This window comes from Copadichromis virginalis, linkage group LG20 (genome assembly GCF_057382275.1).
Source record: "Copadichromis virginalis isolate Kocher_CV1m ecotype Utaka linkage group LG20, C_Virginalis_male_GT1.1, whole genome shotgun sequence".
NCBI classification, from domain to species: Eukaryota; Metazoa; Chordata; class Actinopteri; order Cichliformes; family Cichlidae; genus Copadichromis; species Copadichromis virginalis.
This window is the reverse complement of record NC_140637.1, coordinates 19,787,937-19,814,552: the sequence shown is the minus strand read 5'-3', so window position 1 is coordinate 19,814,552 and position 26,616 is coordinate 19,787,937. Positions and strand designations below refer to the sequence as shown.

At 38.9% G+C, this 26,616-nt stretch overlaps 1 protein-coding gene across 4 annotated transcripts; it reads right to left on the bottom strand.

The window, feature by feature from the left end:
* LOC146684678 (voltage-dependent L-type calcium channel subunit beta-4-like) lies at positions 1 to 26,393 on the bottom strand. 4 transcript variants are annotated; one of them, XM_085443030.1, is made up of 15 exons: positions 26,052 to 26,393; positions 25,101 to 25,193; positions 11,869 to 11,988; positions 10,640 to 10,762; positions 10,390 to 10,505; positions 10,225 to 10,304; positions 10,105 to 10,124; positions 9,456 to 9,533; positions 8,319 to 8,377; positions 8,104 to 8,204; positions 7,413 to 7,564; positions 7,238 to 7,333; positions 6,083 to 6,253; positions 5,815 to 5,860; positions 2,593 to 2,654 (listed from the first exon to the last, which is right to left on the bottom strand). In XM_085443030.1, the coding sequence occupies exons 1-14, from the start codon at positions 26,130 to 26,132 to the stop codon at positions 5,831 to 5,833; spliced, it is 1,320 nt and encodes a 439-aa protein (XP_085299156.1). In that variant the 5' UTR covers positions 26,133 to 26,393; the 3' UTR covers positions 2,593 to 2,654; positions 5,815 to 5,830. The 4 variants fall into 4 exon arrangements, with proteins under 4 accessions (XP_085299154.1, XP_085299155.1, XP_085299156.1 ...); XM_085443028.1 differs by lacking the exon at positions 5,815 to 5,860 and having other exon boundaries at positions 1 to 2,654; XM_085443031.1 differs by lacking the exons at positions 25,101 to 25,193; positions 26,052 to 26,393 and adding an exon at positions 13,859 to 13,924.
* Between the last annotated feature and the right edge of the window lie 223 nt (positions 26,394 to 26,616).

The following is a 26,616-nucleotide window of genomic DNA, read 5'->3' as shown; positions in this document are numbered from 1 at the left end:
TTAAAAGTACATAAAATGTCATGTTTATTTAGTTTAATTCATATTTTACTTAACATTGTAAATCTATTTTCAAATAGAAAGCATTCTATACAGCATCAGGCAGGAAATGTCTCACTTTTTCATTTGCTGTCTCTTTTGATAAATAGAGGGAAGAGGCGTGTCAGGTCACGCTAGCACGCTGTGGTAGTCTGGTGGATATATGGTTATATTTAGTGCAGTTATTGCATTACAAAGCAACCATCCCAAAAAAAAAGTAGTGCAATTTTTTTTCTCTACTCACACAAAAGAGGAAGTCCAGATGGTCTAAGGCGTTTAAAGTTTTTCAATGTTAGGCTTTGTATTGCATACAGAATAAGACAGAGGAAACTGAAGTATAACTCTTGTAAAAATTGTGCTTCATAAATCGAAAAACCTTCAACTGTTTTATCAGTTGCTAAATTGGTCCGCATTGAAAAACATACTCTGCCAAAATATAACGAAAGGAGCTAATTGTTGAACTAAGACATGCAGGGCTTAGATAATCCACTCATTAGATCACAAATTAACAAAATCAAAGGCCTGATCTGGGACGGGTTTTTTGTTTTGTTTTGTTTTTTTCCCCCAGTGAGTGACTTTACTGTGGAAGAATGTCCTCAGTGTTAAAGGTGTGTGAAGAAATAAACAGATCTTTTTAGTAATCGTGTTGTTGGTGGTGCGAGGAGTGAGTAGCCCCAAAGACAAGACTATCACTACAAGACGACGAGGAGAGTCAGAATCGATGCATTACTAAAATACTTCAAAAGAAACAATCAGATTTCATGCAACACTTGCATAGATTTTTTTTCTTAATTTTTTTTTCAATCATGCTGATTTTTTTTTTCTCTTTAAAATATACAGAACACTAGATAGAGATACCTGTGACACATGGAAGCAGTAAACCAGGGTTTCCTATCAGCCGGCCGTGACAACAATCCACCCTGTGTAAGGAACAGAGTTGGGCCGCCGCTTATCAGCATCGCGTCCACCTCGTCGTCGGCTCACGGACTAGAAATGGCGCAGGAACAGAATGACGTGTCACGAGTGCTACAAGTCCTCGGGGAGCACGACACGGTCGTTACATGGAGCTGAGCGCGATGAGTGTTGTAGGACATACACCTGAGGATCCGCCTTTGTAAAAACCAGCTGTAAAACTGCAGTACGCAAACAATGTTCGACACACAAAAAATATCCGAGGAGAGTGAGGTGGATGTAAGGGGAGTGAGATCAGTTTAGAAACTGTGGATGCTACAATCAATAACGTGCTACAATCGAATTTACGGGGCGATAGGTTGTGCGACCAAGTGGTGCTGGAGGTGCAAAAGGCATGCAAGCTTACATTCTCTGAAGCCTGGATTTGAAGAGGAGCTGCAGCTGTGCAGCATGTGCTTGAAATATGTGTATGAGTGGATGTAAACAAGCGTGTGTTTTTTTTGTTTTTGTTTGTTTTTTTGGCAAGGAATTCATCCTTTAAAAGATTTAAAACATTCCCTTTCATGGTTGTGTTTACATTCTCTGTGCCCATTCAAAGATTTTTTTTTCTTAAGAGAGTGATTGTGCAACAGCAAAGACGAGCGATGCCCAGAACGTACTGCACTGTAGGTGACGCTGACGCTGTACTGCAGCTTCATATCGATGACGTTTTAACTGTTTAGAGACTGTACAATGTCTCTCCAAAAATCTCCGTTCACCGAACACATGGATGGCAACAAACAAGTCCATATAAACAAAATCAAACAAATAAAGTAGCAGTGCCCATTCAGTATATACATTGGAATCAAATGCATTACTATTTCCCATAACTGATTCAGCGGTAGACATTCCTACGTTAGTTTATCCATAAAGGTCATTCACTTCCTGTTCTGACGTTAATGTGCAAATAGTCTTAAAATTATACATGCAATAGTAAAGATCGTTAAAAGTCTTAGGAATTTTAAGGCCAGTATATGAGACATCCTACAATAGAGAAACCTTAGGCAAAGCAGCTAAAGTTTGAGTTTGCGTACAGCTGGTAGCCTGAAACTTTTCCCTTTCAGAGGTGAGTAGGCCCCCTGGAAGATTGTGATTGGTCGATAAACTGGGCATCTGTTTGTGTTTGTTTCCAATTGGCACTAAAGTTTGGCGAATCTGGGAACAAATTTCATCTCTATGTTGCTAGTTTGGGCCTGTGCGGTGGGTGGAGGGCTTGGGGGGGGGGAGCTGGAGGCTGGAAGGGGCCCCTTGTCTCAGTAGGTGTCTCGGGGCCAGGGGCGGCTGCGCTGGCGGTTCCTCTGGTTGTGACCTTGCTGAGCTTCGCGCTGGAGCAGCCTGTCTTGTGACTCGTGCCCGTTGGCACTGTGGGCACCGCCCGTATGGCCGCGGTGAGAGGGGTACATGTCCCTATATGTGCGAGCGTGGCAGGGAGAGGCGTATTCATCCTCCTCATCTTCCTCCTCCTCTTCTTCCTCTTCCTCCTCTTCATCCTCCTCACCCCCCCTGTGACAGGGGCTCCCCCTCCGGCCACGAGAAAGCGAGTCGCTGGCTTCGTCAGATGGCATAAGACTGTCCTGCTCCAGGGGGGAGTGGGCCTCCTCGCCGGCCTCCTCTTCCTCATCACCCTCCAAGCCTGCTGTCTCACAAGGCTGCGGCTGGTTCTTGTTCTGGATGATTCAAGTGGTCATGCAGGAAAAAAATACAAATAAAGGCAGAGTCACATCAAAGCTTGGACTCAGGATATCATCTCGAAGGAAAAACACAAAATAAGGCAAACACTACATCAATAAGGACTTTGAAGGAATTGTGGGAGTCTGTCTGAAAGGAAAATTCTGGTTTCTTTCTCATTATTTCCCACTGAAGTAACTATTTTGAGCCTACAGAAGACATTGAGCTCTCCAAGTCTCTGATCACAGTGTGATCAGATCAATGCCCAACCGTCGTTCTAAGTGGTCAGTTTTTATGTTTATTTTTAGTAGATTTAAATTAAGACTTTAAAATGATTCATACAAAATTGTTTCTTTTCTTTTCCATGAACAGCATAAAGTTAGCATTACCCTCAGAGACCAATAGAATATGGCAGACTCAAATCATTCCTCACATACCCACGTGTGCCTTTAAAAAAGCTTCTTACTGAACACAAAGTGACACCTACTGTAGGAGTTTAGGTACAGTTTAGACCACAGTCTTTGTTCTGTTTAAACAGGTGTCGAGTATTAAACGAGTATAAAGGGCAAAAGGTGTCACTTTTATTTTTGCTGAAGAGCCGTGCCCAGTTTTACTTGATCTTGGTTAGTAAAACTACTGAATAATGACCAATGAAACAATGTATCATCTTTGTATCTTTGTGTTAGTGTTTGAAAAGGTTCAATCTTCACTAACAATCCCTTACAATCAGATAGGAAAAAGCCTCAGCTGTCTTAAGAAAAAGAAGTGCAATTTCATCACATTCAGATGGTCATTGCAAAAAAACCCAACAAAAACAAAACAAAAGAACTTAAGTGAAATATATATGTGATATCTTTGTCAGTAAAACTGCTGCAAAACTGATGACGATTCAGACCTCTTGCTCACATAAAAAGTTATAATGCGATCACTCTTAACACTGCAATACTTCCTGATACAAAATACAGAGAAAAGTCACAAAAATAATGCCGTGCATGTCTGCAGTTTTTACAATTTGAAAAGCTACCTAGTAGGCCACATTGGACCATTTGGCGGGCCACTTACAATTCCTTGTACATATCTTGGACACTCCTGCAATTCAATGCTACTTTTATGATTCTTTATATGGCCTGAGGACTGTGGGCTCTGTAATCTCTCTTCTACATCGGAATTGCATTAACAGTAAGTAAGAGTAAGACAACAACACAAACTATTGATATCAATTGATAAAAGATGTAAGTACATCCTCTACTGCTTGTGGTGCTATATTTTCTTATGTAACTCCAGCCCCACACCACCCTGAATTGGATAAATGGTAAAGAAAATGGATGAATGGATGGATATTCCAATGTAAAGTAAGCTACCGTAACCCAAAAGCTTAATTCCGTGACACAGAGCTGCAGAACTACAGTTGTGGTCAGAAGTTTGCATTGCACTTATAATCGACATGAATGTCATGGTAATATAGGGCTTTCATTTCTGCTAATGCTAATGATTTCTTTGAACTGTTATTTTTCCACAGTGGAATAATTGTACAGCATACATCTTTAATGAAAAAAATGAATGGGTGCACAAATTTTAATTTATCCAGTTTTTCCTGTAATCCACACAGGCTCAAATATATACATATTACACATATTTGGTTAAATGTTCCTTAGCAAGATTCACCTCGACCTCATGCTTTTGATTGTCATCAACAACCTTCTGCCATAATTCTTGCCTGGACATTTGACCACTCTTCCTGGCAGAATTGGAAGAGTTCATAAATTTTTTTGGTTTTCTGGCACAGACCCGACTTTTAAACATATTCCACAAGGTTTCAAAATGTATTCCAGACGCTTAATGTTAGCTTTATCCAGTCCAAAACCATTTTTGATGTGTGTTTGTGATCGTTGTCCTGTTTGATCACCCAATTATCTTCATGTTTCAACTGTCCAGCTGTGTGTTGATCTGAGGTAAAGGTGAAGAATTTGCATGTAGTCTTCTTCTTCATTTTTCCATCCACTTTGTGTAATGCACCAGTACCGCTGACAAGAAAACAGCCCCAGAACATGATGCTGCCAGTGTATGTATATGTTTGAGCCTGTATATATACTTCTGTCCCTGTGTGAATTAGAGAAAATTCAAAATAAATTCAAACTTGTGCACCTACTTGGCACTGCTCGAATTATTAAAATGTTTGCTGTGCAACGATTCCACCCTGGAGAAAGAAGCCAAAATGACCCTGACATTCATGCTCATGATGAGTGTATGTAAACCTCTGACCACAACTGTAGGTAACATTAAAAAAAAGCCTATATAATGACCAAAAAACTCCTATTTTTACTAAAATTGCAAGAAATAGCAAATGTGATGTATAACCTCAGAGATATTGTGGCATTTTCTAAAATATCAAGGTATAGAAAACTGGGATTATTTGTTCTTTAATCAACCTGCAGTCAGTGTCATAAACCGCAGGTAAGTAAACTGCAGAAATAACACAGAGCTGAGCGACATAAAAGGGTGATAGTGTTCATAAGTGGCATGCAGAAGTGCAGCAGTGTTGTTATCTTCAAAGTCCTTTGTTTTGTCGGTGTGTGTATAGATTAATACAACAGACACTGAACAAAAAAATGCATGTGAAACGGCTGAATGGATGTTCAGGAAGTTCCTCTTGGAGGTAAAAAGTTATTTTGCCGATGCTGTGGACTCATTTTTTGTGTGTAAATTTGCATTTAGTTCAGGTGAAAGCATCGTTTAAGCACCCATCACTCGCTTTAATTAGCATCATTCAGGTAGCTTCATGTGCCACAGTGAGCGGGGACAGCATTCACAAAGCATGCTTGGAAACTGAACACAATAGGGAAAGTTAGATTTAACAAAACCAATATATTTCAATTGTAGTATTAAAATGGAGACAGAGCTTAGCTACTTTGTGAATAAAGCTTGTGGAGCAGTGATTCACCTGAAACCATCCAAGTAAAGGAAAAGAGGCAGGATGCAGTAAATTAAAGACAAACAACAGCAGAAAAACAAAAACACACCAGGTCTAATCTTTTCTGAGAGTTGAATGAATAAAATGCTTTTCATTCACTGTCTCAGCCGCAGGGTCGTGTTCGGGTGTCGGAGGTGCGCAAGAGAGGTGCAAATATATATACATATTATATAAACCCTACTACTCACCCCAGTTTGTACGCGATCATTCAATTAATTCCTGTGTTTCAGAAAACTGCAAAGATGTTAAGCATGGATGAGTGAGAGGACAGACAAGACAACTGGAGACAATTAAACAAAACACAGGAGTGAAGCCTGAGATGGGAAGAGCTGGCAAAGACAGTGACAACATACAATGTGTTCAAAAAACAAGGCTCGTTGTCAAAAGTCTTACATTATTTTAAAAGCGTATTTTTACGCTCTCCTGATTTATGTACACACTCAGAGACAAACTTACCTGTAGGCTAGAGATGGCAGAAGGCGGGGTCATGAGGCTCTGCTCCAATAGTGGATTAAGAGGGGTGTTTCCTGGGAGGTGAGTGGCACGCCAGTAAACCTCCAAGTATTCAGCCAAATGCTCACAAGCATCTTCCAACTGGTTCTCATCCAAAATGACATCAAACATATCCTACGAATGTACAACATGAAAAATTAGACTGTAACTCAGTGGCATTCTGTTAGGACAAGCAGTGCTTGCATTATTAAATCTAGAAATAAAGTAAAATACATTGAAACATTCCAAACTATAGCGATCTCTCTCCTTTCATCTCAGACAGTGCTGTCATAAAGCACCTTGCCTGTCAATTAATGCGCACCCAGTCTGTACATTACTGCCATCTTGTGTTAGGTAGTTGGCTATTGTCGCTGAAAGCTGTGCTTATTTCATGACATAGCAAAGTGTAGTCGTCTCCTTCTCTGAGGGGGTATCTGTTTCCTGCTAACAATAACTGCTGCTAGGCAAGCTGAGAGGCCAGCAGTTTTTTTTCTGGTGGTTTGCGCATGGGCACTGCGGATAAACCTCTGGTCTTTGATGGTAATCTAAGGGGAGAGCAGAGTGCGAGGCAAGCTGCCGCTGGTCTGCTTTCACTGCTTCAAGATCAGTTATGACCTGCGCTTTGTGTGGAAACACAGCTAGCATTAGCAAATGAACGGGCTTCAGTGATAGCATTATAGCTTCAGAGGAGTTTTCTCTTGCTAATCACCTTGGCCAACTTCTGAGATGTAGAGGAGATGGCACGTGAAAACATTTTTAATAACTTCAATACATTAGAAAGGAAAGCAATGACAAGGCAGCTCTGACCATGCCTGGTCTAATAAAACAGGCAAGTTGAACAGGCGCAAGCTCAGGAGCACTTTGAGATTAGCATCTATGAGAATGTCTGAGTGCAACAAGCTTAACCAGCTGTTTTGCTAAAACTACACCTTTATTTTTCATTCGTATTTTAATCCCCCTGTAGATACTAACAGTTAACCATGCCACACACTGCTCAAGCCTTTAATTCAGATGATTTTTTTGATACTAAATATTTTAATATACTTTTTGAAAAATCATTTTACATGATCATGTAAAATGTCCAAACTGTATGGACTTATTACAAACTGTAGCACTCACAGGGGGGCACTGAGAAAGTTTGTCTGCAGCCATCATCTGCACATTCAGGTGCTTGCTCTGAGACTTCCCCCTGGATTTGATCAGCCTCTGGAGCACCTGAGAAAAAGAAACAGATGGTGTAAGAAACCAAGAAAGATAAGACTGCCTTAATCTAATGTTCATGAGCAAGGTGTACCTTTGGTGAGGAAACTTTAACATAGACAATGATGGGTGCAAGGGAGGTTTTGGCGAGCTGTGCGGGATGGTTGATGGTGTCTGCGTCCAGAACAACCAGTTGCAGGGTTTTGGCGAGTTCAAATATCCTTTCAATCTCACTCTGAACCTCAGCTGCACAGACAAGATACATTACATTATCAAAGTTGATTCCCTTCCCTAAATGTAAAATAGAGGTGGCCAACCTCAAAATACAACAATTTTGGTTTGTCATTAAGTGTGAACTGGATAAGATCTTCACCACTGACTCTGAATGCACTCCATTGTGCATGCTACTTGGAGTAGCAAACGTCAAAATCAAGGGGAAGTTTGGAAAGCAGCTCTATGCACTGTTAACATTCTGTGCAAGGAAATGTGTACTTTTGAACTGGATCACGGACACGGCCCCATCTAAGACTCAATGGCACCGGATGATACTGGAATGTGTGTCACTGTGGATTCTCTATTTATTTATTTGTATTCTTGAGCCGGGTTGTTTGTTTTGTCTGTTTTGTTTTATTCTGTTATGTTGGTTTTGTTTTGTTTAATGATGGTGTCAGTGTAAAGTTTAAAACTCAATAAATACACGGAAGAAAAAAAAAGTTGCTTCCCTTCAAAAAAAGAAAGAAAAAAGAAACTTGTGGAACTTTCATACTGGCATCAGCATAGCTTACCTAAGCTCGAGCGAGTGTTGGATCTCTCCATTATGGGTCTTTTGTTAAGGACAGATCTCTTGGCTAAGGACAGGTCGGCAGTTACACGGGTGATTGAAATTCTGTGGACAAGTTGCAAAATGCAGGTAAATATACACTGAAACTCTTTCACTGAAATAAAGGCCTGGCTTTCACCAACTACTTGATTTATTATATAATCTCCCCATTTTACTGACCTTCCCTCAAATCTGTGTTTCAGGAAGTCAAAGAGAGCTTTCTGCATCATATCTGTCACCTTTGGGAACATAAGAAAAACAATTAATTACAAACACATTATAATTAAAAGGCTAAGACATCCTGCTTCCTCTTATTGTTTTTCAAATGTATGCTGCTAGAGTTGTTCATGTTAGTACTAAACATGGTCAAATCAAATAAACCAAAATGTTATGCTTCAGACTGCTCTTAACACTTGACTCTGGACATTTTTTTCTATTCTTGGCTTGGTACGATATCAGTGAAAGTGGATCCACCCCTCCACCTGCTAATCAGCCAATCAGAAGAATGCTATTTTGAAGGGAGGATGGCAGGAGGTAAAACAGCTTCTTTCAGGGAGTGGATAAAATGTACTTAGCACCAAGGCCCAGTTTAACATAAATAAAGATTATTTTAAGATCTGAATCCTGCAAAGTGGTTTTAGTGAAGTCAAAGATTTATAAGTAACTAAAAAGTAAAATTCTGAAAATTACCAAAACAGTTCAAATAAATAAACAAAACATAAAATGTTTGGGTTACTACAGTAAAGCGTACTAGGTACACTTGTTAGACTGTTCGCTAAATGTCTAATTAGCCAATCACATGGCAGAAACCCAAAAAGTCCACTTGAGTCAAAGTACAGTTACTTCATAAAAGACAAAAGCTTGAGTACAGGAGTCATGAAAACAATTACTTGTGCAAACGGATGAAACTGTCTACTGAAAAATAACTTATGAGTAAAAAAGAGACATAAACATGCAACTGTATCAATAGTCCAGCTTTGATGAAATTCTTGATCCTAATTTCCTAAAAGTAGTAAGTAGTGTTAATTACAGACTGCATAATCGTCCAAATTTCCAAAAACTGTAATGGCTGTCAAATGGCCCTTAACAAAGTATAAATTCAGGGTCTGAGGACTTTCATAAATGCAAAATCACAGTGTCATTTTCTCATTATGTGTGTAGACTAAATAGCAAAAAAGTCATCATTTAATATTTGAATATTTTCCAATAACTTTCAAAGGACAAATTCACATGAGCTAATAACGAACGCAGCAGTGCAAATAGTGCAGAGGAAAGCAGTCGTTCTGTCTGCTGGAGGTGAAATGGGGAGAAGCTGACCTCATAGCCCTTCAGCGATGGTCCCACGAGAACCACCGGCCTCATAGAGGGCACCACATCATAGGGAGGGACATGTTCCTACCAGAAATAGAGGAGGACAGGAAAGGGGATAAAGAACAGCGAAAACAGGGGTGAGAAATGATGGGAGTTGGGTTTGGTTGTTGTTTTTTACCCTCATATTCAATCAAACAATGACCGAAAAACCAGTATTAAGACCTGAAGTTATTTAAATGCATTTTGGTTTTATAATATTACATAACAATAATTACTGGTATTAGTTAATCAACTAACCTGACAATGAGACAGGTGACAGAAAAGGGATTGGTTAGTTGTAAAATATTTAAAGGTTTTGCTAAAATCACTCATTTTAAGATCAGGTGCTTCCAGTGTACTACTGCAGTGATTATTTTAATATTAACTCCATAAAAAAACAATTAAGCAACCTCCTATACTCACAATCTGTTACACCAAGCCTGCTTGTAGTTTCTAATTGTATAACCTATTTTTGTTTATTTTCCATGGCCTCTCTTACTTTAGGGAATTCAGTATTATCTTCTACAAACTCTGTGTTGTTTAGAGTGAAAAATTTAAAAAAAAGAAGCATGAATTATAAGCAAATTCTACATCATCATAAAGTACCAGAACCTACCTGTTTTTGCTTCTGTTTAGCTTGTGAAAACAAGAAAATAGCAATCAGTGACAGAAACTGATAAAAGACAGCAGAAGCTGCTTTTTGTTTCAGGACCAGAAGAAGGTTTGCTGTACTTACATTCACCTGCAGATGGCGGCGTCGTCCTCCAGCTCCCTGTCACCATGTCTCCTAAACTTGAGGAGTTACCTCCTGTTTTCCTGCAGAAGCAGCAGCAAAGACACATTGAATTACCGAAGCTGTTTTGTGGAAATAGATCACCTGAGATGAAATGAAATAGCCGACCTCTGTTTCTGCTCCTGTTTCAGTCGCATTGCCTCCAGTCGTAGAGGGCTGGGGATGAAGGTGATGTCTGCTCCTTCTTTTACTAGCCGGCCGATCCACCAGTCATTATTGTACTTCTGTTAAATTCAGTTCAAAAGTAGCACTGGTTTACATACAGCATGTGTCTTGTTTTAATATAATGAAAGGGCATATTATTATCATTATTATTAGTAGTAGTAGTACTAGTATTATTCAAAACAGATAATCTCACTTCTTTGATGTGCAGGAAGTCTTTGGCATCGAAGTTGACTGCAGCTCCTTGGACTGGACAGTCCTCATCCAGAGCTCCACAGTAACTCACATTCGTCTTTACTGCAAACGCTACAGGTTTGGACTGTGGTGTCAACAAATAAGAACATGAAGAAGACTTGTCAGTGATCCAAATGCTCTGCAAACATGTGAGACTCGAGGACAAGAACAGAGTGCAATAGATCAACTCCTTGTTACTTGAAAACAGACTTCCTTTGATTGAATCAGCAACCAATCACACAGCACAAAAGATGGTGACCAGACTAGCAGATTATCAAAGGATGTGACCGGGTGGTAATATGCCAAATATGTGGCTCAAATAGGAACGCACCAATACAACATTTACATTGGATAATGGTCAGATCCTAACTCAGACATCAGTGACAGTGATTGTGCACATGATGTCACATGATGTCACCTTTCATATTGTTCTGTTTACTTCACCGCACAACAGCAGCAGCTAGCAGAAGCACTAACAGCAAAGCGTTAGCAGTTTAGATGCCTCCTTTACCAACAACCCGTCTTTCTAATAACAATTTTTTTAAAGTTATGTCAACACCCTGCTTGTTTGCTCACTTATTATATTCAGTCAGAAAAGTATCAGGTAGAAGCTGGTGCAAAAACTTGTTGGAAAGCTTTTAATATGGTTACAGTAGCATAATGTGTCATAGTCAACTCAAATAATATTATTTTGCTCCAACTGTCCTCTGAAAAGTAAACTAGCACAACTGTAAAAGACAAAGGTACTTAGACTAGTGCAAATACATTTGACAAATCCATTAGTTATCTTGGGCCTGTTGTTGCTTATTTTTTACCAATTAATATCAACTCATTAAAAATATACTCTTGGTTACAGAGTTAGGAAAGATATGTTTAAAATTAATAGTGATGCTTCCATAGACATAACAAATGACTTCCTGCCTCTTTCTCATAGTGATGAACAAAGTTTGATAATTTAACGCTAATTTAGCGGTATCAAACAGCACAAATGATGAAAAATGATTAGATTTTCAGATTTCTTTGTAAAAGCACCGACATTAACATCTCTTTTGCTGACTTTTACCTACAACCTAGACTCTTCTACTTCAAAATTCAACTGGAGAGATAGAGCCAAATGTTTCTTAGATATTTTCGTTCATAAACAGTCTAAACACAGCAATGTGTAGCTACGATAATGACTGTATGGTGTACCTTAGCTCTGTCGAGCTGCTGTTGTGCCTGGCGCTCGGCTTCACGCCGATACGCCTCGCGGTCCTCCTCTGCTGACAGGTCTGAATCAGATGGTCTACTGGTGTACGAATCAGCTGACCCCTGTCGGGAAAGAGTGACATGATATTAGTGGCACAGTGTTTAATAACTCAGTGAGTCACATGAAGATCATCCAGTCATGTTAACATTACTTAGGCTGTATTACTGTTTGTTTTTTCTTTCATCTGCTTCTCCCTTTTAGCGTTTGTTTGAGTGCAGGTGTGCATGCAAATATGTGCCTGTACTCATGAACACATTCATGTGTGTGCATCTACAAAACAATGCGTTGCTCTCCCACACCAGCCATCTTCTGAGAGGCCAAATATAGCACAAAGGAGGCAAGAGCTTCCTCTTCTCTCCTGCTTGGCCCCAATCCAGTCCATCATCCCCCACAGTGCAGCATATATACATCATTTATTCCCCTGTTTATTCTCCAAGGACATCTCCTCATTAGCAAAATATATGCTGGTTATCATTTTTCATTGTAGGACACATACCAAGGATGGCTAGCATGTCATGCTGAGGGCGAGGGATAAAGCAAACAAAGAGCTATTTTACACAATAAGTAAAATAGTGAAAATAGCTTCATAGGTCCTTCTTTTATTCACAAAAAACTCTAATTTTCTTAAAATAGCTGCAACCATTAGTCAATTAATTAATTAGTCAATCAACTAAAAATGAACAGGGAAATATTTAGGTAAACATTTTAATCAGATTCCAGTACCTCAAGTGTGACGTTTTCTGGTTTTTCTTGATCTCATGTGGGAGTAAAGTTAATATTATGGTTCTGAACTGTTAATGGAAAAAAAGGCTTTTCAAAATAGCCCCACAGATTCAATCAATAGTAATAATAACAATTGCAGTTTGTATACAATGTACAAATGGACTTCCACAGTAATAGTTTGGTTACTGCGTGTCCCTGTGAGCGTGTGAGTTCTCTTATATTTGGCTTCTCTTAAGGAACTCAGTCCTGAATCTGTCAGCAAAAAGAAAACCAAGTCAGAGGAGACAAAATACAAAGGGGGTTCTGGCAGGAGAGAAAGAAAAATCTGTGGTGGTGGTCATGAAAATGCTCAGGTAAACCTCTCTAAATGACATGATCAACCATATTGTTGTAAATAAAACAAAATGTTGAGAAACTAAAAAACAGCAGAAATACAGTTCACTTTGGTTTTCCTCTCCTCCAGAGTGCAGCGATTCAGTCCCGATCATCCATCTTGCCCACATATACAAACAGATCCTCTGGAGGACCAATTAGCAACAGCAAAACAAAAAGAAGTACAGGCACATAATATAGACACACACACATACACAAAGTGTCCAGACATACCCCCCCCCCCCCTCCACAAAACAAAACAAAACAAACAAAAAAAGAACCAGCCAGCACCTTTGCTTTCTCTGCACTTCAAAACGCATGCATGCAATCCAAAATAAATCATCATCTACAGTACCACTGCAAGCGAACACCTCTCCCCGTTTCTTTTTTTGGTGTGGTGGTGTCTGTTAGATAACTAGATCTGATTTCTAGCACTCAGAAGCTCTGCAAGGCAACACTGCACCAGTGCCAGAGAGCAGCACCGTCAGAAAAAAGGAGGGTGAGAAAGAACGGGTAGAAACAGACAGCGAGAGAGAGAGGGGGGGGGAAGGGGGGGTGAATACTGTTGACAAGACATACTGAAAAGAGGATGTTTACGAGTGAGTGATGGAGATGCGAGAGGTTTTATGCAACGATAAAGACAGGCTATCTAACGGGAAAGATGAGATTAGGACAGAGTAAAATGCTGTGAAGGACTGGAATGAGACCTACATATCTTTCCTTACTGCAGATACACGAAAAGATGGGAAACAGAGGGAGGTGGAGGTGGTGGTGGTGGAGGGAGGGACCGTGACCACATGAGACAGACGCACACAGATACCGGAGAGAATTGCATACCTGGCTGATTAGCAGGACGGCGCTAGAGTCTGATAAAGACATGAATGTGAATTTTCTCACTCTAACAACGATCCCTGTCTTCACTGGGAATGCTCACAAACACACACAGACATAAAAGCGGAATAAATATGGTGGTGGGCGCAGAGGAAAGGTGTTATGTCAGAGTGCCTTTTAATGATGTTAGAACACAGAGAGCTTTTCGTTAATAACGTTTAGACAGGGGAGCATGCACCTGTGCTGCACACTCACTAACTTACCAACTGTTAAATTCTCCAAAGAGCAGCTTTACCACCAACGTCTTTTAGGTGAAGCTTGGCTGCATTGCAGAGTGTAACAATATAAGAACATCCTTATTGTGTTTTCTAAGGATGTCTTGTTTTTTGTTTCTGTTTTTTTGCTGCTAATGTCCCTGTCTGCAGACTAAATTTAACTCTGTTCCTTCCTACTCTGCTTCTGTGATTATTCTTCACACACTGCAACACTGATGGCCCCAACTCCACAGGGAGGGGCCAACAGGGAAGTGTGTCATCTAACTAGTCGAGTCCTCAGAGGGCCAAGTCATCCTACAGGCTAGGGACCGAACAACAGAGGATTTCCACACTAATTTGATTAGGCGGATTTCACTTATACTGTTCTGTTCTTTTCCCCCCTCCTTCTGATAAGACATGTAGAGATGTCTTTACTACTGGCTCAAGACTAATGAATTTCTTAGCCATGGTAGAGTAACTTTACAGAAGCACAACCCCATTAACAACAAGGAACAACTGATTATTGATTTATGATGTTGATAAATCTTATTAGAAGAAAAATGTGGCTTTTGAGCTGCTAAATACGAGAAGGTGGCATAAACTCAGTTAATCTGATATTAGACATCATGTGTACATGTGTTGTGGTAACAAAGCAGAAGCTTTCTTTGGATTAAATTACATGTGGGTTCGTCCCTATGATGTGAGTCTTTAATATTATGTGTAGTAATTTGAGCTGCCATTAATACAAAAATTGGGTGTATATTTTACGCAAGTACCTCCAAAAATCAGATGTAAAGTTATTGACTGTATTAACCCTATTAAAATTTTATATTTTACCCTTTTTCACCTTCATTGACATAATTTATCACTTGTTTACTTGTTCTCCCAAATTTGATTTCAATGTGAAAATCCAGTCGCTACATGAAGTTTAAGGTTTACAGGCAGCAAAACCTTGGGAAACTCACATGACCTTACCATTGAAAACAAAGACCAGTAAACACAAGCTCCAGCTGAGACTGATGTGAAGGTCTTTAGTTTTGAAGTGACTCTGTAATTAGTATTGGACAAACTGAAAGTTTGATCTCATTAAATGTATAATAGTGTCTCGTCATCCTCTTAAAGTCTGGGAAAAATCCATCCAATAGCTGTTGAGTAAATCCTGGCAATCAGCAGGCTGGCATCCATCCCTGCTGCCATGTGGCTAACACAGCAAAAAACAATGGATACCTGCCCTCTGTTTTGCTGACAATAGTATTTCACAGTATGCCATAGTGGTATTATTACTGCACAAGTGGGCTTTTACACGTTGGCTCATACTTCTGTCAGGAGTGTATACAATACTTAAAAAAAATTTAATTCCATTATTATTTAAAAAATTAAGCAAAAATAAAGCGAAACCACACAAAAAATTTAAAATTATCTCATTTTGCCTCTGTTAACAAAAATGACATTGTGCCTGTTATGTTTTAAAAAAGAATCTGTTGGCCTTGACTAACACGATATCTTTGCCTCACCTGAAAAACTACAAAAAGCAGACACAACCTCTATTTTGATCACAACTCATTTTGAAGCTTCTCTGGTCTCTTTTCTTTATCCTCCATCTGTCCTTCCTGTTCTTGAATATAGTGACAGCTGTTAACAGACTGTTGTGCTACTGTGTAAACTGCTGTTCTTCAGTGTTCATATCATGCATAAAATGATGCCCTGCACATATTTAAAGTGATGTTAAGTGAACAGAATTTGTTAATCAATACTTTAGATATTCTCTAAACATCTCATGTGATGGCAGTTGGTCCTGAAAGCTGTCATGCACGCACATACATAACTTTCCTCCTTAAAAAGAAACTGTGCAATTTAAGAATGTCTGTGTGTTTTTGCGTTTTTTGCAAGGCCACTATTAAACATAAAATCTCAAGTGAGCCCTAGGACCAGGGCTAATGCAAACCGAAGAAGCTGCTAAATAATCAAATTAAAACTTAATTTCAATGTCAAGATCAAGTCGTACATGGTGCCAAACATGTTTTTTAGAACTGTGTCACATTGTAACTCCAGTGTTTTCCCCAGGCTGAGATTTACAGTTTAACAGTTCTCCCTAAACGCCTCACTTGTTAACTCTGACATCATTAGCCATTTCAGGGCTCCAAATGCTCCTTCTGTTCCCAAAAGCAAACAAACACTGAGGCACCAATGAGGCTTAAGAATGGTCCAAATTCTTTCAGCTCTAATAAAATGATGAGTGTAGCTGTTTCAGGTGTTACTGTAAAGTTTAACTTGACAAAAACAGGACGTATGAGTTTAATCTAGCTAGCTGGAATCTAAAGATGATACACCGTGTTCTGACTGAAGGACTGGGCAATAAAGTGATAAAGATAGTTAATGCGAAATAGGTTTTCCGTGATATGAGACATAATTAAAGTCTATAGAACGTCTGTGTTTTGAAGGACAACACAAAAGGCCAATGATAATGAGAATAGTACTGTGCCAAATCAATCAGGTGGCTGGAACAGAGTTGGAGCCACATCAGGTTAGACTGAGGAGTCTAGGAGGCGTGGGCTACCACAGCTGTATACACCAGCACAACAACAGAAAATCAAGCAGTGCCATCCCTGCACAGCTGACAATTTACCTGCACAATGCAAGACTTTACAAGACTCTTTCTCCCGTAACATGCCTTATGACAAAAACGAAGAGACACAGATGTATCACAAATGCAAGCGCCTGTGTTATGGTAACACCTGATGTCAGTAAGTACAGTCAAAAACACAGAACTTTAGCAGCTGATTAATGTAACTGACCCTTGTTACTAACTCCCTGGCCATAAACACACTGAGTGTAGAGAGTGTCACACTTCTCTACTGCATCAGATTTCATCCGATCCGTGTATGAATCTCGCTGCCCACCTCACTGCGACTGTACTGCACTCCCTGGGCTGTAATTTTTTTTCCATTTATTTTTTGCTTTGGAGCATAAGCCAACCACAGTCGAGTGAATATGAGTTTTTTAAATGTTCTCCTTTGTTTACATTTTAGCGTTTCTTACATTTATACTAAGAATATTTAAACAGAATGCTTTGTTTGTTTTTTGTCTTATTTATGTTTTTGTTTCCAAACAATTTAAACCAGTTCGAATCTATACAAATTAAGAGGTTTTATTTAATAGTTTTAGCAGATTTAGATTTCATTTTGAATGAATCTCTATGTATTTATTTGGAATTGACAAATAAAATGTAGTTTTTCATTTAGATTTTATTTTTAAGTAACACTTTAAGCTTTTAACTCGTCAGATTAAAGATATAATATTCTACAGCAGTGGCCCCCATGGACCGGTTTATGTCTGACAAAATTTTCATGGACCAGCCTTTAAGGTGTTGCGGATAAATACAACAAAATAAAAACCAGTACTGGTACCCCCCAAAAAAGAAGATTTATTCATAACACACGGGAAAAGACCCATGGAAACCATGTTAAAGATAAAAACGATAAAAGAAAATAACGGTAAAAACCGATAAAAACCCTGAAAACCATAAATTTCACACCCAAACCTCAACTTTTTTTTTGGGATATTAAGAAAGTAAAAAAATATCACACTGCTTTAGACGTAAACAAAAACCTTAAACTAAACACCAGTCACATTTAGAGGGTAATTTTGGTTGGACTCTTTGTATAATGATATCCTACTTCGTCGCTAGCTACAGAGCTATGGTTAGGCCAATATAAACACATTAGCAAAGGAAGCTGTGGGATGACGGTTAAATGCTCTCAACAGAAGTACATATTGAGGGTCTTGAATTGAAAGAGAAAAATACCATCATATGGCAGGTAGAGCAGGGCGATATGACCAAAAATATTTATCACGATATACATTTGAAAATCTGCGATAACGATATAACTGACGATATAATTGACACTAGACAAAATACTTTACAACTCCTTAATTCATTAGTGCAAAAAAAAAAAAAAAAACATCAACGTATTTTCACTTAAACAAGCAGCTTTTTTGAAGTGCATTAAAATTATATAGCTTAGCAAAGTCGTACTGAAACATTTGACAGATTTTCGAGCGACCGTGTACCACATAAAATCGTTTCGAGGTCAGTAAACACAACCAGAATTCATACATAAGGCACACGGGATTATAAGGGGCACTGTCGATTTTCAGAAAAATCAAAGGATTGATTTTAAGTGTGCCGTATTTTCCAAAAAACACGGTAATAACGACGGCCCACTAGCATGTGCTACCAAAAATAGTGCTTTGTTGTGTATCTGACGGATGAAAGCTAAACCAGTGCCACACCACTGAAGTTGCAGCATTTTTACAAACCAATTCTGGTTCATCCGTTTCATTTAACGATCCACTTTCGCTCTTCTCATTCTGCGTCGCTGCCATGTGCGTATGTAAACAAAGGCACTACGCATGTGCATTTTACCCATATTCTATCGCGATATTTCATTTTCCTATCGTTGCCCAACGTGAACGGTATGATATAGCCCAGCCCTAATGGCAGGTATAAGACACAGAAAACAGACAAAACTTTAACCAAGACGATGCCTAAAAGGAGCCTTCTGAGGCTGAAAAGGTCATGATTCTACGTTTCGTGTCTACATTGAGTTTAACAGAAAATCCAAAAATCCAAATGATTTTCAAAGTGTATAGATCAAATACATACAGAGACTCCTTCTTTTATGAGAGAAATAAAATGCAGGGACAGCATGCTAATGCAAATTTCTATGGTTTTATTAAACCATAGGTAGCAGATTATCCAGAGCAGCAGCAAAATACATTATTCAGCATGCTGAAAACCCTTTCCCTCTTTGCAAATATTCTGAGCAAAAACTCCAGCAATCAGGATATCCAGCAACCAAATATCTAATTTCAAAAAGTGTTCGATTAGCTGTGCGGTCGTAATTCAACGTCAGCGAGTTCCACGAGCTACAGAGCTCTCTGAAACACACTGCAATAAATCAGTCTGTGGTTACATCAATATGGAAGGCAAGATCAGGCATACTGCATGTCAAACTGCAAAACTCAGAAGAGGTGTGAAGAGCAGCTGAGGCAATCATAAAGTCAAACAGGTGAACGGATGAGCGAAACAACGAGCATGAAAGAGGAAGACAAAGCAAAAGAGAGACAGGTGAAGCGGCTACAACATGATCCTTTAGAGATGTTAGGAAATCAATAGAAGAAGAAGAATCTAACTGTATTATAAGTCTTTGTACTTACTCAGTTGATGTGGTGATGGTGATGCTGCCAGTCCCTCCCTCTCTATAAACTACATGCTGCGTGCAGACAGACCGCACTATGTCCCATCACCTTACCTCACTACAACCTGCACTGGAGCAGACACCGGCAACACCTTTTTCTATTCTTACCTCATCACATCACAACACAACAACGAGTGCAGCTTTTGCGTCACCTGATCAAACCGCCTCTTTAAATTTACATCACATTCTTACTCATTTCCATTACAGTCCAATTCATCGGAGGAGAAACTGAAGAAACTGCTGTTATTATCATGCACTCCCTGAAGATTTCTCCTCTGGTCTCAAAGCCTCGCGTCCTACATATAACACATACATCCATACTGCTTATTGTATCCTGCTGCAGAAATGAGTCATACTCCACTGCTCCTACATAGACACCCCACCCCTATCACAGACAAGAAACTATCTGCTCTGTTTGTGAATTTTACTCCTTCTGCATAAAACACTTTGTCATATCAGCAATGGGAGCAGGAGGAGGCGGGGTGCCTGTTGTGCGTGCAGGGAGAAGGTAATGATTGAAAAGAAACCAAAAAGGTGCTCGTGTGAACACTGAACCCACACATCACATCGCCCGAGGCCTTCAAAATGAGAGTCATGAATATTTTAAACCGTGCAATATTCTCTGGAAATCTGGAGATTGTCATTAAGCCTCGCGATCTGGATAACTAATGTCCCCTTCTGAAGAAGATGTCTGCTCAGCCCTTTCCCCCCCCCCCTTCATCTTCTTCTTTTTCTCACGCCTCTCAGTTACACTGTTCCTCATTCCTGTTCTGTAAATGAAATCGAGGTATTTTATTTATTTATTTTACAGACCTTTATGCTTGCAGATTATTCACACCTATAAGAAAGGAACATGATGCCTTTACCCCTTAAAACCCTCTAAGTAAATGTAATGTGGAGATTAATGAAGAAGTGGATAATGAACTGCTTCGCTACTTTACCAAATTTTTGCTGCTTCTAGTCTCTCAAATTAAGAAGATGCTGCTTATTTGTATCATAAAAGATAGTAAACGAGCTGTGGGTGAAGGCGAAGCTGTCGATTCACTGGTAACAAAAGTTTGTACAGTCATCTACATCTGTGGGCTGTGGGTAGTGACCAAAAGAACAAGACTGTGGATATAAGGGTGTCTGGTGTCATCTGGTCTATAAAACACTCACAAAACAGTGCAGAAAACCCTAAAGTGATGGAAGTTGCTATAACGTAATACAACACAAAGGGTTTAAAATGCTAAAATTTGGCACCTTTGATTAAAACTAACTCAATCGGTTAAGGATACTACTGCTTATTATTAGTGTAATAGCTTCAGCTTTACTTTGAGAGATTATCTGACCAACTGACTTTTCAAGGTTATTTTTGTTAAATGTTTTCTCAAAGTGCACGGAGTCAGAGTAAAAATTGATCAGCCAGGAATCAGAATAGTCTGATTTTCAATGTTCTGAGTCTCACATATGACACAAACATTTTTGTCTATGCACAGTGGTGTGAGCAAATAATCACTTGCACACTCACAGTCACAGTAAACTGTGGCGGAACCGCCACAAAAACATTTCTACACTGAAATCACCTTCACCCAGCCGAGCATGGACATTTAAAGAAGCTAACAAAGGGGAAAGTAGCTGAAGCTTAAGCTACCCAGAGCTCAGATCCAGGCGCAAAAACAAACAAACAACAACAAAAATGCAGCAACTGTGTGAAAATGTAACACAATGTGTGAAAAATGTTTTTAATACATCTGTTCTAAAAGTGCAGCAGCCTCGGTATGAGCAGTCACAGGATCAAAGCAGTAATGAGGAAAATTATAGAGACAAGCAAAATGATGTAATGAAAACAATGTAAGCGCCTGACAATTGCTTTGTTAAAGAAATATGTTGCACCTTCTTTTGTTTGGTAAAGTAAAATATGTCAGATAAAGGTGAATGTATATCGTCTTATCTTCAGTTAATTATTTATGCCTCTTTCCAAGAAGCAAAGGTCTTTATTTTCAATTAGTTAACTTAGTGTACTGGGGGTAGGCGGAAATTTGTAAAGTTTAATAATATATTTTGTTATTAAAATTACATTTTGAACTGATTTTTTTTTTGTAAAGGCTGTCAATTATAGTTTTCAAAAGAAAATTGTAATTGACAAAATCATAAAGAGACAAGTAACTTTAATCTTCATCAGGACAGAAAAACCTAAAGTAAAAAGTTGCCATTCAAATCTAATAAAATAAACTGTTAAAAACTTAATAAACAATAATGTTTAAAGAGCCTTTTTATCTATTTGTTTAATTTACCTCAGTTTACCTGACTTTTTCCAGGCCTGCTACGTTTCCCTTGTAAAGGTCCCTTGTAGGTGGAGTTAATCAGTGTAAGTGGGAGCACCTGGCTGGTCTCCCTGAAGCATTTACAACATTTGCTTCTTATTTGGTCTGCTTTAGCCCTGTTAGCTCGGAGTTTATACTAAACAACACCTTCCACTCATCATTCAAACACTCATCCCACTGCTGACACACTGATAATACTGACTAACACACCTCATATTGCCAAGTATGGTGCCGATCTGTTTTAATTAATACAGTTGTGCACTTTTGAAACTGTCCTCCTATTTGTCACAACTTATGAGTTGGACCACGACAATGGATGTGGTAAGCTGGCAAAATAAGTACACTTTCTTACATCTTTACTAACAAGTTTTAGATAAGCTGCAACACTAGTGAAACTGCTGTGTACCTCTATCTCTGCTGCATGAGTGCAAAGGCATGGCTGGCTCATACGTTTCCTGTTTTAGCTGCTGTTTGGCTCTATTGAGACCATCTTTCAAAATTCACACTCAAATTTTTATTCAGGATTTTTTCTGTCTTTGCAATATTTCTGATAAGGGTGCGTTGGTTGTTGGTTGTGATGGTTTATTTTTATTCTTTAGGGAGGGGACGTCGGGAATGGCAGTTAAATTGAAATATAATCTACAAACAACCATCACTGATAATAAATATATCTATGGGTGTATTAGGCAAAGTGCACTAAGGTGAATTATTGTGAAGCGCAAGAACTTGCCTTTGGTATTTTAAGTGTGCTGCTACTGATATATTTATGTTCACAGTAAATAAGATTATGAGCACATGGCTTTTACTGTTAACAGAGTATTTCTACTTCTCCTAAAATAATAACTCAGAATACTTGCTCCACTCCTGTCCCAGATAAGGAAAGTTGGGAGAAGTAGCAGATGATAAACTGTAAATCCTCGTATTTCAAAAATGGGAAGTGGTTACCTAAAGTCCCAATAAAGCCCCAATTCCAAAAATGGTGGAATGCCATGTAAATGTATACAAAAACAGAATACAATGATTTGCAACTCTCATAAATCCTTATTCACGATTGAAGATAGAAAACGGAAATATTTTAAGAAAAATCATTAGCTCCTTTTGAATTTAATTGCAGCAACATGTCTTAAAAACATTGGAGTGGAGGCAGCAAAATGTTAAGTAAATGGTACTAAAAGAAATGGCTGGAGAAACATTTTGTATCAGGTTTAACCACAAATACATCAGTAATATGACTGGGTATAAAAAGTATGTTAGAGAGGCAGAGTTTCACCAATATGCAAAAAAAAAAAAAAGTGAAACATGTTCTTCAATGTAAAATTTCCAAGACTTTGAGTATATCATAATCTATAATATCAAAAGTAACAGATTTTTGGAGAAATCTCTGTGTGCAAGGGACATCGCTGAAAATCAATACTGAGACCCTGTGATATTCAGTCCTGAACACTTCCAGAAATCGCTGTTTGAACACAGTTCTCTATACTATCTACAAATACAAGTTAAAGTGTGATCATACAGAGATGCAAAAATGGCTTAAAAAGCTTAAAAAGGACTGAAACACAGTGGAAAACTGTTTGGCTGTAATAAATCAAAATTTGAATTTAATTTATTATTTGTGTTTGCTTTGTTTGTTTTTAAATCATATGCTATCATCCAGAATTTTTTTTTTTTTTTTTTTTAAAGACTCAGCAAGACGATGCTTAAAGCATTTAGCACATCATGAACCAAAGAATACAATAACGATAAACCAGTATGGTTGAGCAGCTAGGATCCTCTATCAGACAAAAATGGGTCAACACTTCCCTCCCAAAGGTCCAACAACTGGACTTCTCCGTTCCAAGATCTTTACAGACAGTTAAAAGAAGAGGGGATGCTGTGGTAAACATGGCCCTGTCCCAACTTTGACAGGTCTCGCTGTCACCAATTTCAAAGCGAGCTAGTGTTTTTGTTTTTTGTTTTTTCTCAAAATGCTACATTTTCTCAGTTTTACACATTTGATTTGTTTCGTTACACTTCGTTTATTGTAAATAAATGTGGGTTTTATGAGTTTTGCAAATGATTGCATTCTGTGTCATTTATATTGCAGATAGCATCCCAACATTTCTGGAATTGGGTTTTTTGTTTCTGTTAATGCATCTTAAAACCAAATTCCAAAACGGCACATGACAACTAACTTGAAAATACATGGGAGGAGCCGACACATGGTCCATGTGATTCCAACCCTCAATGTTCCACAAAACCGAACAACAGAGCACCTTAACGATATTCAACTTTGCTGTAAGAAGCTTTTTAATTTGATTTCAAAAGAGGGTGCTCCACCTTTTTTTTTTTTTTTTTTTTTTTTTTTTTTTGCAAAAACACTTTTCTATGATTAACTCCAGCACATTGCAGATACAAGCTAAACATCTGGTTTTCTCATATCTGCCAAATTTGATAGTTTTGCTGAGTGGCAACGATCTCAAGTGATCTATTACGCTAAATAACCCAATACATCACAATGACTTCATATTTCAGATGATTTGTTCACAAACTGTAACAAGTTTATTTTTCTAAAGTAAAATATTAAAATTTAAAGTAGTAAGTAAAACAAATTTCATGTCATCAGTATACATATATATTCATGTCAGTACATCGTATTGACACGCAAAGACACATTTTTTTTTTAAAATTTATTTATTTTTTAACTAATTTCTCGGTTTCTGGAACACCATCTATCAGATTAACACAGTTTAAAATAATTCATGTTCCAGTTCAGCTGTTCAATATATAGTCTTTCAACTTAAAGTCAATATGATCATCTGAGAAAATCTTTCCCACCCCTTGCCCATTTCTACAATCCATTCAAAATAGCTATGCAGCAACATCACATGGAGAATCCTTTTGTTTCCAATTACAGATACCTTTTTTCTTAAATAACACTAAAACTCCATCGGAGTCTTCCACACTTGTCTGACCTGAAAACATTAATTAAAAAAATACTGTGCTGTGTTGGGATTTTGGTTGAACCTTTTTCTTTTTTCTTTTCTTTTGTCAAGCACTTTGCTACCCTCTACTGGGCAAAGCAACCTCTGCAACTGAGGGAAAAGCGCTGTGGCTGAAGATGCAGAGCAGAAACTGTCACACTGATGCGAACAAAATAAGTAGAGAATCATGCAGGTATTTTAACACCCCCATCCCCACCTCCACCAACAGCAAGAACAGCCTATACCTAAAAAAAAAAATATGCAAGAGTTGCGTTACTGCCAACCAGACACTTCAGAGACATTGGCTCTGATGACAAATTTCAAGCACCTTATAGCTTTATTCCAACATTTAGAGCACACCATGACCTATATTTTCCACAGAACCTACACCTTTTTCCACCCACTAACAATCAGTGTGCAATAATGGGCCTGCAGTGAGACAATCCAGGCACAAAAGGAGCTTTTACCTGTCGTTTGATGAAGCTGGACGTAGTGTCGGAGGATGTGCTGCCATCTGAGCGTTTGAAGCGGCTCTTGCGCTTAGGCAACTTCCGGGGCAGCTGTGAGGAAGAAAGAGATGCACACGGGTGAAGAGATAAAAAGGGGAATGGGTAGATGGATGGCGATAGATAACGGGATGCAACAACTCTCTAGCAGTAATACTGGCAGCAAGGCTGACTATAATTATTTCAGTGCTTTAGTTACTAATTATTTTGTAGATTTGTATTATTCATACAAAAAATAAATCTACTGCTGGCTTTTAAGGACTGCAAAAGACAAAATGTATGGTCATTAAGTGCAAAATAGCTGCTTTGCACCAAAGCAAGCAGTAACTCTGCCAGAATCACACATATTTCAGGGCTGCCTTTATTCGGCTTCACATGGTGGTTTGATTAATGCAGAGAGCCCCATCAAACTGAGGAGAAAGCCTTTCAGATTCAGGCTACAGGTGAGTCCAGAGTCACGGCCTGCACATTTGCACCAATATCCTGCATGAAAGTCCCATAATGTTACTGGTGTGTGCTGGTTTCCCTGCACTGGAGTGGATGAAGCGTAGCACGGAGGGTAAAAATGCACTGAAATAAATAATAAAGCATCAATGCAAAGGCCTGATCTGCGAGTTGAGATCAAAACAGCAAATGCATCGACACCCAAGGAGGTGTTAAACTGTGTATCTGTGTTTAATAGCCATAATATGAGGATACATGACCGTTCACCGGCTCAAGCATCAATCTGCAGTTTCTGAAAAGGCGGAGGTGAAAAAAAGGGAAAACGGAAAAAAGTAGCTCGCTGCCAAAACGCGACGCCTCAGATTGAACAACAAGTAGCATCTGACACACTAATTACCCATTTTCCTCTTTTCTCGGTGAAGACAGAGTTAGATGCGAGAGAAATGGGAGTAAAGTGAGCGGATTTACCTGGAAATAGTGCGACTGGGAGCCGGTTTCCACGGCAGACAGAGGGTCTACGGGCGATTTGGACATTTTGACTTGCACCATATATTGAGAGCGCAGGGAGGCGGGATGCACATAGACATGGGTTACTGGAGGAAACAAGAGGCATCAGATACAGTGAAGAGAGCGAAGAAGCGGGAGGGGGGGAAACGGACACTAATATCCAAACTCAGCTGACGGGAAGGCTAGCTCATACTCCCGAATAAAAACAAAAAAGTCTGTGGCGGAGAAACGTAAAGGGAGTGGGGGAAAATACAGAAGCTAAAATAAACCGTTAACGCTGAAGCATCAGCGCACGAGCGAACCGTACAGGTCCGTACTAAGTGTGAGACTCTGCCGGGGGTGTCGGCGTTGATTAAAATGACACAAAAATCAATTCAGACCTGCTTACAGGCAACATTTGGCTTCTTTCTTTTTTAGAAGTGCCTGGCTTCAAACAAACGCCGTGTTCCTTCTCGTCTGTGCATAATATTTGCTTGTCAAAGAAGGATTCAAATAGTTGAAACCGCAGTCAAATAAATGTGGAACC

Bases quoted from the DNA above. Each gene is read 5' to 3' on its own strand.
- LOC146684678 (XM_085443028.1), bottom strand. From the start codon at position 26,132: ATGGTGCAAGTCAAAATGTCCAAATCGCCCGTAGACCCTCTGTCTGCC. The intron at 10,305-10,389 runs GTCGGCTATTTC...CTGCTTCTGCAG, and splicing joins AAACAGGAGCAGAAACAGAG to GAAAACAGGAGGTAACTCCT. The intron at 7,334-7,412 runs GTACACCTTGCT...TCTTTTTCTCAG, and splicing joins TTAAAGTTTCCTCACCAAAG to GTGCTCCAGAGGCTGATCAA.